General features: G+C 42.3%; 2 protein-coding genes across 10 annotated transcripts in view; one reads left to right on the top strand and one right to left on the bottom strand.

Moving 5' to 3' along the window:
* Window positions 1-19899, bottom strand: part of LOC109033870 (small G protein signaling modulator 2) — a 166506-nt gene that overhangs the window by 87196 nt on the left and 59411 nt on the right. The window lies entirely within an intron of this gene.
* LOC140224758 (uncharacterized) lies at window positions 2216-7974 on the top strand. 7 transcript variants are annotated; one of them, XM_072301274.1, is made up of 3 exons: window positions 2216-2353; window positions 5220-7406; window positions 7509-7974. In XM_072301274.1, exons 1-2 carry the CDS (start codon window positions 2345-2347, stop codon window positions 7356-7358), a joined length of 2148 nt encoding a protein of 715 aa, XP_072157375.1. In that variant the 5' UTR covers window positions 2216-2344; the 3' UTR covers window positions 7359-7406; window positions 7509-7974. The 7 variants fall into 7 exon arrangements, with proteins under 7 accessions (XP_072157375.1, XP_072157374.1, XP_072157380.1 ...); XM_072301273.1 differs by having other exon boundaries at window positions 5220-7974; XM_072301279.1 differs by lacking the exon at window positions 2216-2353 and adding an exon at window positions 3708-3948 and having other exon boundaries at window positions 5220-7974.

Genomic DNA, 19899 nt, shown 5'->3' with positions numbered 1-19899 from the left:
CCGCATCGCTACATTAAAAATCTTCAATTATGTCTCACGTGTTAAAAAGAATTAGTGGCCTTTTCACTTTCGTTAAATTTTCTGCTTGTGACTATGTATGAATATAATTAAACATTCATGTATTACAGTTAAACATGAATGCATGGGTAACAATTGAAAAAAGACAAATAAAACATGAGCGAAGAGTTGCAACGTTCCAATTATAGATACGCATTTGTTGACTTCAGACTTTAGCCAGCGATAGGGTCTCATCTCAAAACCGTCTCGGCGCCACTGGTCCTATAAATCCATCAGTTTGGAACCAACTCATATTCTCTCTGAAACACCTATTCTTGCATATCTTTTTCTAGCACCAAATAGGTCCGTTCTAGATTCTCATTTATCCAAAAAAAATGCTATTGAGATACTAAAGATTATAATTTGGGTTAAAAATATAATTAAGACGGCCCCTCCTAAATGAAGAAAATCAAAACGACATTAAATCTGCCGTCACATTCTTACGGCGCAATGATACAACTATTCGAACTCTCCGGAATGCGTGAGGTATCACGCCGCATTTGAAGGCGTTTTCAAAACAGTCAAGTTCCGATACCCGCATTATCGTTTTGCATAGTTCATATTCTTTTGTTATATTCCGTGCCACTCGTTTATTTTTAATCCTCGTAGAAAAACCACCGATTCTTAAATACAAATCTAGCTGAAGCGCATTTCAGCTATGCATTCACCACTACAAAAATTTCAGAGGAAATCGACAAGCCCAGCGTGCATGGAGGCTATTTCCATTTAAATCTTCCGTCATATTCTTATGGCGCAAACAATTCGCAAGTATTTTGTGCTGAATGTAGAAAAAAAAAACATAATTATTCCGCAGAAATTGATGGAAAAATTCTTTATGGAAGCTTCAAAATGCGTCCGATTAGTCGTATAAATTCTAAAATTTCTCGGGGGATGCCCCTCGGACCCCCCTCCCCTCCGTGCTTGGGGCCCGGACCTTAAAACTGGTACCAGGGTCCAAGATGGGATGTGGCAGGCCTGCTCTCGTGGGTTGCCTCACCCTTTGCCCATCGCATCCACGCGCTTCCACCGATAGGATTGCTCTATTTTCCTTTTTTCACCTATTTTTAAATTTTTTATTTCGATTATTGGAATTGATGGACAAAGCTGTAGACAAAAATAACATAGGAAGTATGGAGCTACCCTATCGGGTGAAATGTGTGGTTCCTATAGACTAAGGGAGAGAACGATGGACTAACTGCAGTCGAGTTTCTGATGCCGGTAGTTAGTCCACCTCCTACCCCCTACCTCCTTTGTCCATTGCAACAACCCACTTCCTCCAATAGGATCCCCCCATATCCCTTTTTCTTCTTTGTCCATAGCTTTGTCTATATCAATTTCAAGAATCGGCCCGCTGGATGGTATAAGAGATGCTGTAATGCGCAATTGATGAATGGAAATTGAGTTTATTCCGAGATGTGTGGCATCAGAGTGAGGAGAGGAAAAGCGCGACAAGATGTTCCGGGCTTCGGCCTCGGTTCCGTGGCGCCAGTATCCTCCGCTTCCTCTCGTCTCTTTACAAATTAACATGTTTCTAATTAGTTACTCTGTAAAATTCAAATCCTGCAATTTGTCAAATGGACGGTCCTAAGAAATCGGGATACACCTACATTGATACTTTCGAGAGGGGCTTATACTGTGTGGGGACCAAGAGCATTCCAATGTTGCTGGGATTGTGCAACTTACATTCTTTGCAACACAATTACTGAAAGCCCTCAAAAAATTAAAGTTACAAAGGTAATATTCGTCAAGAATTTATAGTTTATTGAGAGTAAAGACGAATCTTCTTTAGATGATCAGTTCTTTTACATTTGCAAGGTGACCAAAGTTGCACAAGCCTAGCGACATTGGAATGCTCTTGCTTCCCTTTTGCAAAATGCAATCCAAGTAAATGGCCATAAGCCAGTGTCACACTATCAAACTACTCCATCAAAATATCAAGGTCAGGTGTTGTGGTTGACTTATTCGATGACTTGAGCCAATCACTGCACTTGGTATTTTGATAGTACTATCAACAGCCTGGCATCAGTCTGACTCATGGTAGTTTATGAAACAAAGCCTGACGTCAGGCTGATTCTCTTTTACCTGGGGTGTGACATAGGCTGAAGCAGTGCGAAATTACGTTAATCCAACCGTCGTTTCCCTAACGATTGAACGTAACTCCATTTCAATGTTGTCAAATCTTCCCTCGCAAATGGCATATTAACTAGGAGAGTCTTGGGCATTTCTAATCGAAAATTTAGCTGTTTAATCCTCAAACATTGTGTAAAAATCAGTAGTAATCAGTAAAATGGCAAAGGTAGGTACACTTTTGTAAAATACTTTAATTCTCTGAGTCACTTCGACCACCTCAAAATGGAGTTACGTTACTTTGTCCGAGAGATGACGGATTGCAGTGTTTCAATATTTCCGCTCCTACTCTATTTGTCCAAGAGCGAGCAACTTTATGGCTTGAAACACGCACTCCATATCCTGATAACAGGTAAGAAACATCGAGGAAGCTTTCAAGAAGTTACGCTCACAAGATTTCCAAAGAAAAACATAAAATATGAAAGGGAATCTGGAGCCATGTCGCAAACGGATGTACGTGGCCTCACATACTTTGGTCATTGATGTGTGTGTGTGTGAATCAAATATCGAGTCCTTCATCGAATCGTCGAGGTATCGATATTTCTGTACGCGGCTGATGTATTTAAAGAGCGTAGTGAGGGTGTGTGTGGGGGGGGGAGGGGTGGCAATGGGAACGTGTCACCGGTCGTCGGGCTTTCGTTCGCCTCAGATCGATTCTCAATAAATCACGGGGGGGGGGGGGGGGGGGGGACGCTGTTGATTGCGAATCCTACGAACGGAGAACATACTGTTCGGATTCTGTCTCCATCTTCACCGATCTGTTCCCATCTTGAATGTCCTTCCAAAGCGCAGTCTTTCTCCTCCAGATCTTTCAAAAAGGGAGTCCGTCGCAGCGGAGAAATTACACGCACTGTTATAAACAAGTATATTCTCTTGCTGTAGTGAGTAAGATAAGATTCAGATAAATTTGACTTGGGTTGACTTTGAAAAGACTCGAATTGACTTGAAATTGCATTCATTGCCTCGAAGCTGCGGCAGCTCGATCTCCGACGCGGACAAATAACTTTTCTTTTAGCATTGTACTTTGAGAGTTTCTGTTTGATGCAAAAGTTGAGTTACGTTATTCCGCGAAACAGCTCCTGACAAAATATAACCATTAAAACAAGCGAGTATAACCGTAGCGACAGATTCGCATACTAATACGATACTCCAAAAGTACTTTTCGTTTCTCGTACACCAGAACTACTCAATCTCTCAAATTTTCGGAACAACTTAATTTTGTGTCATTATTTTCCTTATTCAGATAGGTGCTTTTATGGATGAACTAAAAATAGTCGCCTCATATGCAAAATGTAGTCCACATTTGACTTCTTCGTCAACGCCCTTTTTCTCGCGACGCGAGAACTCCAAGTCCCGACAAGATCATTCTCGTTTACATAAGAGGGGGATTTGAAGTTGGGAATGGGACCACCAGTGTGCCCTGACATTTATCACTTATTTAGATCTGACCACCTCATTATTTGATTAGGCTGATGCGCGGAGACTGTCACATACGATCAAATAGTGGTGCTCAAAATGGGTAGTCGATATAGCTTGCATCATTGACTAATGAGAAGGCTGAGCAAGGACTCCATGCCCATTTTGAAAACCTCAATTTGATCGTGTGATATCGGCATTACAACGAAACAACGGACCTAAACGTTAAAGCCGGCAGTCACGTCACCTACAAAACTTACAATTGGCTTGATTTTACATTACTCTCGTAAGAGAATTTTCCTAAAGTGTCCGAATTATCAGTATCACCGCGCCTCTAAGTACCTATATGTATCTGTTTTCTTAGTTCTCCCATCGAATGACGAAAAATTTGTCCAAGACTTGTCCGTTTTAAGTGACGGAATCTAGTTTCAATCTTTCGACCGGTAATTAGCAATATTCCAGGGTAATTTGTCTTTTAACACATCTTCTCTGTAAATTGCTTCAAGAATTCCGTTTTTACTCATTGAATGTATAAAATTTTGGAGTTTCTGTGGCTTTTCTTCTTTCCAACAGTCTAATCACTTTTTTACAAAGTATTGAGAGAAACGATGAAAAAATAGGCTTTCATATAACAGACCCCCCCCCCCCCGGGAAGGGGGGGGGGAGCTCTTGTTCCATGTATCTCCATCTTGCACGCCATCCGAACAAAGATTTGAAAATACTAAAATTTTGTTAAAAAAATAAGGGCCTTCAAGTAAATTACTAATTTTTTAAGCCCCCCCTTCTATTCTTTTTCTCTCCTACCGGAGACTCCGCCTTGCCTTGCCATAAGTAGGTGTTCAAAGTTCAAAGTTGTGTATTTTGAGCTCCCATTCAAACGCACGTTGAGCACGAGAAAGCCAATACGGCGCCCGGAAACATCCGTCTCGTTACGAATACACAGTCCTGCATTGATAACGGCTGTACAGATCATAAATTGCGGCAGAGGAGCCGTTCAGTCGGAAGTGTACCTGATGAAGCAGGACGGGCACTTTTGGACGCCGTTGACGCCACCTTGACTTTTTCAGCGATGCGCGTTTAAACGAGAGCTCAAAATACACAACTAAGATCACATTTTTTGTGGGTCAATATCGTCCCAAAAAATGGGGGAAAATTCCTGTGAATGATGTGTACTCTTCACTTATCAACAGTGCAAGCATTAACATTACTGAGCAAGTTTATTAGACAGGATTTTAAGAAATTGTATTTTTTCTGTAATTTTATAGAGAAGAATGTGCTCCGATCTATTTCCTAAAACTCCTACAATTTTGTCCTCCAGATCAATCTACTCCAAACATTGACGAGCTCGATCGAACTATCGATCCTTCAATTGATTATTTATAGACTCACACACTTTAGCATACGTCAATAATACCTAGTAAGTCTTTTGAGCACTTGTTAGTTCGATTATTCTGTGACACGCGTCAGGGATTATTTAATAGAATATCAGAAAATGCTACCTATTAATGTCTTAGAAACGCGGGCAAAGAGGAAAATAAAACTTTCTCACAAAATCAATGAATTCATAGTATTATTGAATGGCCTGAATTCATTGTAGCAAAGACGCTCGTTTGTTGCAGCTGCAGTTGTTATCCGTCGGAATGCCGTGCTCTAAGTATATTGAATGTTTGATTTTCGTTGGAATAGAGGCATCTTCGTCAAAGCTGAAACATGGTGAAGACCCAGGAGGAGTTAGACGCTTCGTTGTAGTTCCCAGTATTGAGCCTGAGTCGGAAAGAAGCGTCCTCGACCTCTTCTCTGCCGACCGTGTCCAAATTATCCGGAGAAAAAACGAATGTCCCGCCACACTCATTACAGCAATTAAAAACAGGAGGGCAGCAATCCAGATTCTTTTCCTATGTCCTTCGGAATCCGATGTTTACGTCGAGTATAACCTTCCAGGAGATATGGGTCTGGAGATAACCCGAGAAATCGGTGGATGGTTGCCAAGCACTGGTCATCTGATTAATTTCCGTGATCGGAATAAATTTTATGAAGTTGCCGGACGCGAAAAAATTCGATCCGTTTTTGAAGACTATGGATCTCTCCAAATTATTTTTCAGCTCATTAAATTTAACTCCGATATCCACTATCGGAGCAGGCGTGGAACTACATTTTTGCATCTGGCTATTGAGGCAAGATGCGAGCCGCTTGTTCAGTGCCTCCTAGAAAACGGTGCCGATATTGAAAAAAAAACGTCTTTCCAGGAAACAGCGTTACAGTTGGCGATAGAATGTGGCTCACCTATTTCCATTCTGAAGATCCTTATCAATCACGGAGCAGATATAAACGCAAACTATTCAATGAACTCGAATCCGTTGATTTTAGCTTTACGCCAGGAGTCTTATGGTACAGATACCATAAAGTTTCTCTTGGATAGTGGGGCAAACGTGAACTCAAATGAAGAGTATCTTGGGGTTACTGATAATGCAATCGAGGAAGCCGCCGTAAGGAGCCCAGACATTTTGTCCTGCATTCTAAATTACAGACCACAGCTAGATAACACGGTTCTCCGACGAGTTATTCATCGCGTCTCAGATCTTAATATAAAGGATAGAATCGACGATTTAAATGTCTCAATTGATAAGCTTTTAGAGAATGGATTTGACTTGGACCCAAATGATGCCAGTGATGTGGAATTACTCATCGGAGCCGTTAAAGTGGGAAATATGGAGTTGGTCCTACGATTGATCAATTTAGGAGCTAGACCCTGCGACGTGTCTGACTGCGACGGTTGGACAGCGTTGCACGAAGCAGCTTCGGAATCTGGCGAACGCATGATTCGTGTGCTGGTCGACCATGGAGCAGATGTCTATGTCAAAACGGCTGAAGGAGACACTCCGTTAACCGTGGCCGCCAAGCATGGAAACCTGGAGGCTTTCAGGTTCCTCCTTTCGCTCGGAGCAAATATAAAAGAGAATCCGTACCTTTTGTATGCGGAACATCGTTTAGATTTGGCGGGACATCTCAGCAGCTGTCGAGAGCCCCCAACTCCGAATGAGTTCTTATTAATGTTAGAATATCCTTATCCCTTTTTAGCCAAAGATCTCAGATTTGATCAAATTAGTTACATCGCGTTGTGGATCAAGGACTTACTAGAATATGACTTCTTAAGTTTTGAACGTATCGAAAATTTGCTCGAGAATGACAATTTTGACCCAGACCTCAATTCGACAATGACTTTATGTGAGCATATCGAAGCCTTGATGGTAGCCGATCTGTCCATCAACAAGAATTTAAATGGGAATGAAATTTTAGATAAACTAGGGCTTCCACCCTGTTCCGAAGATTCGACCCGAAAGTACGGAATCGAAATCGCTGCCATGAAAGAGAAGGTCATCGAAGGCTCCGTAATTTCGTTCCGCGACGTGTTGGAGGCAACCTTGCCGCAAATCGTCAATTTCTTGTACAACAACAGTATTTTCGAAACGTTGAAGAATAGCGAGAATTACTTAGAGTTCCCATCTTACACTGGAATGATATCAAGACGATTTCGTAAGGCGTACTTCCGAAAATTACTGGTGGACCAAGGTGTTAAAATGTTGAACATTTTATTCACCACCACCGGCAAACTACCATTTAGAATATTGCGGCAAATTGTGACTTATTTGAGTAACCAAGAACTACTCATCTTATCGAGTGTGTTTAAAACACCCTCCGATAAAAGGTTCATTGATAACCTATGCGGAATCCTCTCAAATAATCCGTCAACCTCCTAATGTGCCTGCGAAATTGCATGTAATTCCATTTAAATGCATGTAAAACCTGCGACTCCTATTGAGGCACGTTGTCTCCATCAGAATTGATAACTTGTCACAAATTCGACAATAGACAGTAAGTAAGGCGACGAATAATCGATTCTGTTGGAGACAACTTGCCTCAATAGATTTTGCCTCAGTTTTTCCTTCGTGAATGTTGCATCCTCTCAGTTTCACTCACGATTGATTTTTCATGGACGAAAATATTCACGTTTTCCTTTTCTATGCTTAGATTACGCTTTTGTTCAATTTCTCTCCCCAGGGAACTTAGCAGCATGCTAATCATAGGAATACCGCCTCCATTCCATTTTACAAAATGCTTGGTTTCTGTTCTTATATGAATAATTTTCCGTCCTCGTAGAGTTTTTCAACATGTTTACACCACCCCCCACCCATTATCAGTTGATAAGAATCACTAATATAGACGCATCCTCTATTCATTTCAATGATACTGTAAATGTCTATGATTAAGATTAGATCCATTCGCTTTCTCATTTGAATACAGCTTGTTTCAGGTCCCTCTGATCTACATGTTTTCATTTCAAATGAGAAATTAATTTTGTATTTATTTATGCAACATGTTTTATGAAAAACTGTACTTCTCCTGCAGCACAACGGTCATGTACGTAACGCCTTATCGAAGTCAAATTAATTACACCTACTCTGCGACAAGAAACTACTATTTCCGGCTCATTTCAGAAATAAATCATTTGCCGTTAGTTTCCCGATGCGAATAGGTGCTTTTATGGATGAGCCAGAAATTGTATTCAAAAAGTTATTCGTCAATAGCAAATCGACGAATAATTCAAGTTGGTCAACAGTACGGATTTAACTCGCACCGAGGATTTTTTTCTGTAAACTTGATGACAGTGTAGTAAGTCTTCGCGCTCATCTGCGGAATAGCGTGGAGGGGAGGGGGTTAAGTCTCATTAAGTTTTTATACCCTTCTGTGGGGTGAAATTGCACTTGAACGAGCCGTGAGACCCGAGTCACACATTTTGAACGTGTGCGGGGACCAGGGCCCCCCCTCCCCCGGACTAGAGGGGAAAATCCCCCTTCCCCTGGACAAGAGGGGAAAATAATTAAGTGCGGGTACGCGGAGAGCGGTAGCGAACCCGCCGCGATGCTACCGTTGCCATTTTCGTTTCTATTCGTTACATTTAATTGAATCGACCCATGCTAAAAAGACGTAGGTCCGTAAAACTCATGAGCCCTACCATCCTGCGTAATCACCGGGAGCCAGGGTTCACGAATTTTTGGACTTACGCCCTTCCAGCATGCATCGATTCAATTAGACGCGAGTACCGCCATGTGATCGGAAAAACGATGGTGTCTGATACTGCCGAATTTACCCCGATAAAATATTTATTTTGAGGAATGCCATGAGAATGAATGTTTGTCCTTGAAATTTTCAGAAACGATAAATTAAGGTTGAAAGTAAAAAAATCCTTCAAGAAGTTCACAGCGAAGAATGCATGAATTTTTCAGAGAAGTTGTACTTTTCCGAAGAAATTTGGCAACGCCTAGGTATTCATGCGGCGTTTCACCAAACCACGTCAGAGTGCGACTTCGCTGTCTCAAAGAAAAAAATCAAAACGTGTCAACGTTGTGGAACTTGGGGGAGGGGGGGAGGTCCCTAAAATCATTAGAGCGCTTAAAGGTTATTGCTAAATAATGATCTCTTTAGCAGCTGAACCAGCTTGTCGAATTTGGTTCTACCCGTATTGGGACATTTTTCGAGGGCTCATTCAACGATAGAGGGGGGGGGGGGGGGCAGAGAAAGACAGGTGTACTTGGACGTCATTAATCAATACTGCCGTGCTAAGGAAGAACGCCGTATGAACATTCGAGAGTTGCCAAACCCCGGATGAAACAGGTATTCATGACAAAATTTATGTATATTCTTCCTTGAAATTTTCAGATATTTTAGATGAAATTGCGAACAAAATAGTCTAAAAATTTCGAAGAAAAATATTTACAACTTCCCCAATAAATTCGTATTATATCGGAGGAAATTTGGCAACGTCTGAAGGTTCATCCGGCGTTTCTCCTTAGCAAGGCAGAATAGAGCCTCATACACGGAGGAAGTTATAAGAAACTAGGGGGCCCTGCCCCCTGACCGCTACGCGGCCCAACCCCCGGGAGGGCGCCCCGCGCCCTCAGGCCCGCTTCGCGGGCCCTATACGCATATGTATAGGCAAAAATGTTCTTCCATTTTAATATACACCATTTTGTGTTCGAGCTGCATCGATTTCAAAATTTTTGACGTAACACTCAGATTTGTAAATGATGAAGAATAGCTGGATGTACATAATTTCACAGTCCACTTACTGGAGAAATTTCCATTTATTATGTTATTTTTAAATACTTAATTTAAAAAAAAAAAAAAAATCGGATTTCGACCGTTAAGAGTTAATAATATTTGGTCCGTCCCGACGCGACGCAGCGCCTGCCTTCTCACTTTGTACCTGCTGTTTATCTGCTGTAAATATTAATAGAAATTCAGCAATCAAGTAAATTGACCAATGCCACAAATCGAAGCCGAAAGAATGCAGGAAAAATTGAGTTAAACCTTATACCTTGGACCTTGAACCTTGAACCCTGAGCGATGCACCGTTCCTCAACTCTTCGAATGAGGAGCCCTTCACGAGCTTTTCCATTGTTTTATTGTTTATTCGAGTCACTCAGGTAGAATCCCACACCTTGACGTTTCTAGCGGAAACGACATATCTCTCACGCTATTAACATTGGACTTAAGTGACATGAGCTTTAAAAGCTCTACAACATTAAAAGTTCGGGGTTTCATAATTTTTTGCACATCTACATCTACTACAGATGACATACATGTAAAGATCATCCTTATCGGTCCGGCAGTTCGTCAGAAATAGTGCTTCCAAGATTTTGCTTGTAGCTGTATAATATAGACGTCTCGTTCATTAACGTCTCGTTCATTATACTATCCTCATAGATGTCTTTTTTTCTGTTTCTCAAACCTTCCTTCCTAACTGCTTAATAACCCTCCATTATTCCGCGTGCACCGTAATTTTGCACCCTGAAACGTTCTGTAATTCACATTCAGGCTTACCGAGTGTAATTTAATTGCGCTTAGTAAGGTGAAACTAATGCAGGGAAGTTAGAAATGATAGGTTTAGACAGCATTTGCCAAAAAGAAGCGTTGTAATTGCAATGTTATTAATATCGTGCAGCTCTTTTTGTTTTACAATGAAGAAAAACCTTTAACGGACCAAAAAATGAAACGGACAAGGTAATTTCATTTTAAGACTGAATTTTTTTGCGCCATTATGGCGTAGTAATTTAAATACGTGAAGTTACTAATTTGCTATAATTCCATGCACGCAGTTCGGTCAAGAGCTTTTTCTCTTACCCATAAGAGTAACGCAGGATGCCCGAGGCGCTAAGCGCTTCGGGAGGTTGAACCACGAAGCGGTCTGGGGGCGGAGGTAGTCACCCAGCTCATATTTTTTAGACCAAGAATTTTTCAACCCTATATGACATGACTTAAGGTGATTCGACGGTTGCCATTTTTTGTGTCAGAGCGACGTGCGATATATCGCATCAATTCCTTCCATAATTTCAGCTACTTGTCATTTTTTTTCGAATTTTAAGATCGCACTTCTGTTGTCATGAGACTAGAGAATTCATGGACCAAATTTGACAAAGAAATTCAACGTTTTAAAGGCACGGTTTCTTGAGAGGAAAAATATCGCATCCGATTGCAGTTTCGATATCAGTATCCAATGCGATATTTTTACTCTAAAAAAACCCTGCCTTTATTACGTTGAATTCCTTTGTCAAAATTGGTACATGAATTCTTTAGTCTCATGACAACAGAAGTGCGATTTCAAAATTTGAAAAAAATGACTAGTAGCTGAAATTATGAAACGAATGGATGCGATACATCGCAAGTCGCTCTGACACAAAAAATGACAACCGACGAATCACCGTAAACTCATATTTGATTATCTGCCTTCTCCACTCCAGGAACGTTTTGAGAACCTTGAGAAAGATATTTTGTTCATTTTGTTTCCTAGTTCCAAAACTGACTGATGAGGAAAGGGCAGTAAATCGAAATGAACTTGACACGAGAGAACAGCGCAAGAGAGACACAGAAACAACAAATCATTGGAAGGTGACGAAAACAAATTACTGGGCATATTTGATAAGTGGTGATAATCCCAACCGCGCTGACGGGACAAAATTCCCCATTCATAGCCACTTCCAGAAGGGCCCCGCCCTCTTGCCTTGGGTGTTCACCAAACATAATATGTAGTGCAAACAGACAGATTTCTTGAAGAGGTTACAAAGGCAGACGAAATAGGGAAGAAGAAGAAGAAGAAGAATGAAACAGGTCAATATGATTGTAATCAAAGTAAGGTCGGCATGGCTTCACCTCAAGCCAGTACAGTGACAGATCAACCGACACGCTCGAGGTTCGGACGCGACGCGACGCGACGCGACGTAGCGCGCCAAAATACCTTCAATTAGGTAGGTAGGCAATTTGCGTTCCGGGGAGTTAAAATAGTTGCTTGGGCTGTAGGAAGGCGCCAAGCGTCGCACAGTGGATCTAGTCAATAGGAGAGGTCGGACAAAATTTGCAAACTTTAAAACCTTAAAGCTCCGTTTATACAAAACTTTGAGGTTCTAAAAGTGGTTTTATTGGTTCCCTTGTAAAATTTTCTTTTTTTAGCACCCCTTAAAATTTAAAATGTGGCGAAATAAACACCAAAATTTGTAGTTTTAGTAAAAAATTTCATTTTCAACCTCTCTGATTGACTAGATCTAATGTGCGGCGTTGCCTGATCGCGTCGGTTCCCGAAAAGACACGACTGTCTGAGGTACAATGGACCAGAAAACAAGGTACGAATTCAAGCGTTCTGATACTTGTTTCTTAACCGGAATGGCATGTAAAATATGATTCGCGCAACGAAAATCACCGAAATTTCCTCCTAAGCAAGATACTTAATGTTTTTAGGGCGTGCATTCAAACCGCCCGCACGCCGCTCATAATAAAACAAAAGTCTACGTGAGTCAAATCACACACTAAATGTTGCCGTAATAGTCTCCGCGGTATCAGAAAAAGGCAACTTCAATTTCGTGGCTTTGGCTCAGCTGTTGCGCGTTGTCAACATTTTGAACTACACAAGGCAGGGTAGGGGTATTGCTTGACTAAGTCCGCCAAAGCCGTTGTATTGCGCTATAGATTGCTATAGATTCAAGTAGTTCGACTGTTTTTTAAAAGAGCGGGAAGTTCAGTTTACCCTGACCAGTGTAAATCAAAACGCCAGTAGCTCAGTTAGAGGGTGATTTCAGTAATTTACGTTGCGCGAATCGTATTTTAACGTGAAATTTAAGTTGAAAGAAACATCTTTTAGAATATGTTTAAACTCGTACCTTGTCCACTGGTCCATTTGGGCGAAGAAGCTGTGATGAAATGAAAAAGAGCTGTTTCTAAAAATGAACGAAGGTCAATTAAGGATTCACGCGGTGGAGCAGAGAGAGGAAATTCAGTCCTGCTGCGGCGTCCCTCCTCGGTGATGTTGCCGAATTTCAGGTTTCCTTACATAATGTGCCATGCGAAATTCGCAATATCTAGCATGAATCGACAGCGTTGTTGGAAGGAAAAACAAAGTTCGGAGGCTGTAATTACGTTAGGTCCCTCCACGGACCCGACACTTGAACGCGAAAATTCGAAAAACCAATAGTTCCTCGGAGCTCCCCGACTAATGTGCTCCTGAACCGGCGCTTTGACGAGGAATCAAAAATGCAACAAGTTGTAATTATGTTGATCGACTCTTCGACTTTCGATCCTGCTCGGAGCCTCTGTGTTCTCGTTGATTGATTGTGAGTGAATCCGATGTGACGAAGGAACGCCAAGTTTAATTATTTTACACCTAAACTACGTTACAAAGTTTGTAGAAATGTCACTGTTCCGCAATGCTTCCTAATTCCTAATAACATAGACGAAAACTCCTCAGGTTTTTCCTTAATTGCCCTAGCTATGCAAAAAATTCTAGATTCCGTATTTACATCAAATTTCTTAAAATAAAAATTATACTTACTTTATCATCCATGTTACGCCGCTATCCCAGCGCTTTAGAGGCGGTTTGCGACTCCCTATCTCCATTAAAAGCGACCCCCCAACACTGCCGTGCTAAGGAAAAACGCCGTATGAACCTCCAGGCGTTGCCAAATTTCCTTTGATAAAACGCGAATTTCCTGGTAAACTTATGAATATTTTCTTTCTCAGATAATTTTGCTCGCAATTTTACCTGAAGTTCCTGAAAATTTCAAGGAAAAATATTGATAACTTCCCTGAAAAATGAGCATTTTATCTGGGGAAATTTGGCAACTCTGGAATGTTGATACGGCGTTTTTCTTTAGCACGGCAGCGTAGGCGTTGGCTAAATATATTGATTTTCCCGATTGAGCGTGTGATAAACGTGAAAGTTGTAATTTTGGAGGGTAGTCCGGCTGAGCGGTGGCGGGGCGTGGATGATTGATCATCGATATTTCCCCATTTGAAGCTACGGTGAAGAATCGATTATTAGGGTCTTCGCCGCAAACACCCCGATAATGGATTCTTTTCCAAAGTTTTAAATGGTAGAACAATCGATGTATCGCAAAGCACGTCACGCCCCTGTGGCTGAGGAGTGTGGCAGCTTTGGTGATGGAGCTTTCGGTTTGTTTTTTCGATGATGCGGTGGCGGTGGCGGTGCCCTCGGGGTTGGGGTCGGGGCAAGGCGCAAGGGTCAACAAGGCGGGAGCGGGAGGTCAGTGCCACGCTCAGCTACGCAGCAAGTCAACAAAGTACGTCGTGCAAAGAGGCTTCTCGCAGCGTCGTCGCGTCCCAACTCCTCTAAAAATACTTTTCCGCCGAAAAGATATTCAAGTTTCCCGACTTTATCCTGCCTTCCGGATTATTCCCACCTACCGCGATGAGGTTGTCATCTTAGTCAAGTCCAAAGCGGCGGCAAAAAGTCCTGAACGGCTGCGGTATTCGTCGTTTTCTAGACGAAACAACGTCGCACTACCATATAATGTTGCGAAATTTCCTCTGACAAATTGATATCTTACCGAGAAACTTTGTCTTCTTTGTCTATAAGTTTCAATAATCGGCTGATTGGTGACCGTCCAGGAGAAGCAAGCCCGCGCCTCGCTCTAGTAAAACGTACAATTTATTTGTCTTAAGCAGTGCTTTACGGACATTTTCCGACCAGCAACGCTCGAAAACATCAAAACATACCGGAGTTTTTCAATGTTAAAAAATCACTATTTCGATAAAATCTATGTGTGTCTGAATCTTTGATGTCATGTTCAGTAGGTTATTGGTTTATCATATTACAATTTTACGTCCTATATTGACTCGAAATTGAACTGAATAACTCAAAACTTTTTCAGCGGGCCGATAATTGAGATCAATAGACAAAAAGAAAATGGAGCGATTCTATTGGTGGAAGCGAGTGATGATACCATAGGGTTAGTCCGTCATCTCTTATTTTAGTCTGTCGTCTTATTTTAGTCCATCGTCTTATTCTAGTCTATCGTCTTATTCTAGTTTATATCGTCTTATTTTAGTCTACAACAACTCGTTCCAATTTAAAGGATCTATCCATATCGCTTTGTGAATTAACCTGAACAATGAGCCAGCTGTAGGACTTTTGAGAGTTTACCATCGACGTTTCAACTCAACTCGGGAAAAATCGTTGCAATGAAAATGTTTCCTCCGTGGCAACCGTCGCAAGTTCCTTTTCCGTAGACGGTCACATTTTCTTTTTCTTTTTTTGGATCCTTTTTTCGAAGCGTTTCAATTAGAGCTCCCTATAACTATAATTTCATCATGGCATGATTACGGTGGACCGTGAACCAAATTGAACTCGGACTGGCCACCGCCGCACAATGGAACGAGTCAATTAGAGAGATTGGACATGACATTTTTTACTAAATCTGCAACTTTCGATGTTTCTTTAATCACATTTCAAATTTTGAGGGGTGCTTGTGGTAGAAAATTTCACGTGAAAACCAATGAAACCACCTTAAGAACCTGAAAATTTTGTATAAACAAAGTGATAGGCGTTTAAAGTTTTCAAATTTTGCCCGTCCTCTCCTATTGACTCGATCCACCGTGCGCCGGCCACCCCGGTTCCACTCGACGGGCACGAAGTAAATTTTGATGGATTTCGATTCGGGGGGAGAGCTTGATCCGGGGAGGGAGGATTTCCGGGAAATATGTTTTATGGTTGACTGCTCTTGAAATTGCCACGTGGCGTGGAACTATTGTAGAAGCTCCTCAAGCGGAGCGCGGTGCGGCGCGGCGTGTGGCACTTGATGGGAGCTGGTCCGAGCCAGGGCCAACGATTGGGACGAGAGCAAAGCATCGAGGAAGCCAGAGCTTACAAATCTCGAACCCGATGCGATCTTTTGTTCGCGCTTTTGTTCGCATCGCAGGGCCTCGCTCCCCGTTCAACCGGTTCCTCGGCAAAGCTCCTCCTCAACGAGGAAGTAAATACTGCCGTGATAAGGAAAAGCGCCGTATGAGCCTTCAGGCGTTGCCAAATTTCCTCCAGCAAATCACTAATTTTCAGGAACATTTTGGAATATTTCTCTGCCAATTTTCCAGATAATTTTGTTCGTAATTTGATCTAAAGTGTCTGTAAATTTCAAGGACAAATATGCATAATTTTCCGCAAAAACAAACACTTTATCGAAAGAAAATTGACAACTCTCGAATGTTCATACGACGTTTTTCCTTAGCACGGCAGAGTAGCTTGAGTACCTTGAAGATAATGTGGCACTGCAGAGGGCTCATTATTGAAATTGATAGACAAAGCAACCGACACAGAAGAAACGAAGGAAAATGGAGCGATCCCATTGCTTAAAACGGATGCTTGCTATAGACTAACAGATGGACTGATTAAAGGGTTTCTTGGGGGTTGCCGTTAGTCTATCCTTTACTATTGCCCGTCGCAAACCACTCGTTTTCACCGATAGGATTGTTCAATTTCCCTTCTGTATCCTTTGTCTAGCGCTTTGTCTAACACCTTCAATAATCAGCTCGCAGACGAGGGCACGCAACTACATCCAAAGGTTGCGAAATTGACTCGAACGATCAAATTTTCTTTTAAAATATTACGTTGCAATTTCTGTCCATAATTTTATTAATTTTTAAGGAAGATCGAATAAATAATCAGGTTTTTCGCAAGCATACTGTTTGTAAAAGAGAGAATCGACAACGTTGAAATTTAGTTACGCCCTTTTGTTTGGGAAACGACGCAATGGGCTGCTATGTCTATACTTGATGTGACGAAGGGCAGAAGTTGTCGGGAGAAGCCGAATATTTTCTTGGAAAGAAGGGGCATAACTTCAAATAGCCTCTAATAATGCTCTAAAATTGATCAGAGTTGCTCATAGAAATGGTCTTATAAAGTTGATCTATGAAAATGCGAAAGACTTGCACTGCGCTTAGTCTGTGGCCCTAGTGCTTATCACGATTTATGCTGCCATGCTAAGGACGAACGCCTTATGAGCGAAGTCGAAGCGGTACTGTGGAAGGCGCTCTGAGCAACTATTCCACCTCAGAGGTATTGCACAGTATCAGACGAAAATGAAGGCGCGCTAACGTTCGTAAATTGACTAGTATCGTTTACCACTGTGTAGAGCTCTATACTGGTTGTACGACATGCGACTCCTGTTCGATCGATTTTTGTGAAATCTGATGAAAGGGGGTAATTTTTGACGTAAGAGTAGAATTTTCAGTCGAACTTTTGAAATTCAGAAATCCAAGATGGCGGAAGTGGCCTAGAATGCTATCTGGGCATCTTCGAGATTATCCGACTTCCCGAAAAAGGTATTTACTCTTTTTTTTGTTCAGCTTCAAAATCGAGCTGTAATCTCCGCTAATTTAGACCTCGATAGCAGCGCGCTACAACTTTTTTGCGTTGAAACTTCTTGTTTATTTATGGTCGTATGTCTGATTCTGATTACTGTTTGTCCGCTCGATCCGGAAATTTGGAGGTATTGTAATTACAACCGGATCACGCTAAGAGGAACGAATGGTTCTGACGTATTCATGAAAACAACTATCTGCGTAAAGAAAACGCTGGATGATGTGTCTTTTCTAAAACCAATGTATCTCTAATCTCTTCAATTCGGCAACTGGAGGGTATGTTTTATTGATTGTACAGGCGATTACATCATTATCAGGAAGCACACTCTATCTACACCACGTTACTGTGGCGAGGCGTGAATGATCGATTATCGATATTTCCTCATGTGAAGCTATGGTAAAGAATCGATTATTAAGGTGCTCGTTGCGAACACCCTGTTTATCGATCCTTTTCATTAGTTTAAAATACAAATCAATTGATATATCGCAAAGCGCACGCTCCGCCACTGCTATGCCAATATTTGTGTTACGATCCGTTCATGAGAGAGATTTACTCTGTAGGATCAGATCCAGTGGCGTGGCGTAAATTGCGATTTATCGATTGTTATGTCATTTAAACCAAAGGGAAAGGATCGATAAACAGGGTGTTCGTAGCGAACACCTCAATAATCGATTCTTTACCATAGGTTTAAATGGCATAACAATCGATACATCGCAATTTACGCCACGCCACCGAAAGATCATAAGAATAGCGCGTAACGCATAATGCTTGAGGCGCTTCGCGCCTGGGGGGTTGGACCACGAAGCGGCCAGGGGGGCGTGGCTCCCTAGTTTAATTATGAATGGGAAGAATTTCTCGCAAGTACCAATTCCTCGTTTAAAGTAATTTCGTATCAGCACCGCCTCTTCTCGGCGGAAGCGAATCTAAACAAAGACGTTCTCAGCATTTAAAAGAAGAAAAGAAGAAAAACAGTGGAGAATATGAGAGGAAGCTCTTTAAAGGTCTTCGTGCCAGAGTTGCGGAAATTTAAAGGAAGGAATGCTAGGTGAGAAGGAGGGGGGGGGGGGGAGCTTTCTTGATCGTAGCGCGCGCCAACGATGAAGGAAAAACAAGGAATGAGCTTACGGTAACCCCCGGAAGCGGTTGTAAAGCACGCGGCAAAAGCGATAGCAACATAACCGTCCATGCAGGCTTGAAAAACAGCAATTCCACCGCTTTCAAGTGTTCTTTTCCATCGAGCTCTATTCTCCGTGATTGCCTCGTGATCGTGGCCGTGCATACTCCCGAAACCAGTGTCGAACCAAATTTCAATCCTGCCATACTGAGGAAAAACGCCGTATTAACATTCGATTATCGCCAAATTTCCCGCCGATAAAATATTGCTCTTGGAAGAAAGTTATGCATATTTTCCCTTGAAAATTTCAGGTTTTTTTTTTTTATTATAATGCGGATGAAATTCTCGGGAAAATTAAAAAAAAATAATTGTCAAATTGCTGGGTCCGCCTCTGGCATGATGAGAGATCGTCACCTTCCAGGCAAAGTATCACAAGCGCCATGCGACGTTTAAAAATTTCCGCCGCCATTTTATTTCTTTACTGAGAAACTGTTGGTTGAATCTGTTTGGAAATTTCACTAAATTTTATCGGCAGCACAAAGAAAATTCAGTGAACTTGTCGGACAGCTTCGTTGAACAATTTCTCTATAAAAAAATAAAATGGCGGCGGAAATTTTTAAACGTCGCATGGCGCTTGTGATACTTTGCCTGGAAGGTGACGAGATAATCATCCTCGACGAAGGTTTTTTCTCACCATCTAGAATTTCTGGGGGGGGGGGAGGAGGCAGAGGACTATTTTCATTCCTATGGGGGCCAGACCCCCCTCTAGCCCCCTTCCTTCGCCGATGGCGGTGTTATGTCGCAGAGGAAGCGATTAAAGCTATTAGGTAGAGCAAGGAAACATGGTTGGGGTGACGACGGGGACGGAGCTCTTTAGGGGATGAAAGTCCGGGCCGAAAGAACAGAAGCTTTTAAGACGAGCGCAGCGGCGAGTGAGCCCTGAGCCCGGAAAGAGCGTCGCGGCGGCGGCGGCGGCGGGAGTGCGCGGCGTCGCGACGAGTGAAGATAAATCGGTTTCGGAATTGGAGCTGCGCTTGATTTACAACGGCGCTCTGCTCCAACTGCAGATGAGAATTCATTTAACCACCGCCGCGTGCGGCACCCGCTACCCTCGCCCTCGAGGAAGCCAAAACCAAAACGGATGCCAAGCACCGAGATCCTCGTCACCAGGTAAACATCGTGTCTTGAGTGCACCAAGCCAGATAAGCCCCCCCCCCCCCCCCCCCCCTCCCAATTCAATTTTCTATCCATCAGTCCAAGAGGACCTTGAATACAAAGAACCGGCCGCTCTGGTAAGAGAGCAACCTAGCCAGATCGCATCAAGCTGGAGCGACAGAAAGGAGCTTCCCGTCAATTCTGCCGTAAGGCCTTGTCTCTACGGGACGTTTTCATGGGATTTTTCCCAAGTTCGAATCGCAGGAGTGAAACTTCTGGGATTTTTCCCAGTTACCGTCTCCACGAGACGGGGCTCTTTGTAGTCCTG

The sequence above is a fragment of the Bemisia tabaci genome, chromosome 6 (assembly GCF_918797505.1).
Source record: "Bemisia tabaci chromosome 6, PGI_BMITA_v3".
Lineage (NCBI taxonomy): Eukaryota > Metazoa > Arthropoda > Insecta > Hemiptera > Aleyrodidae > Bemisia > Bemisia tabaci.
This window is presented reverse-complemented; position numbering and strand designations above follow the sequence as displayed.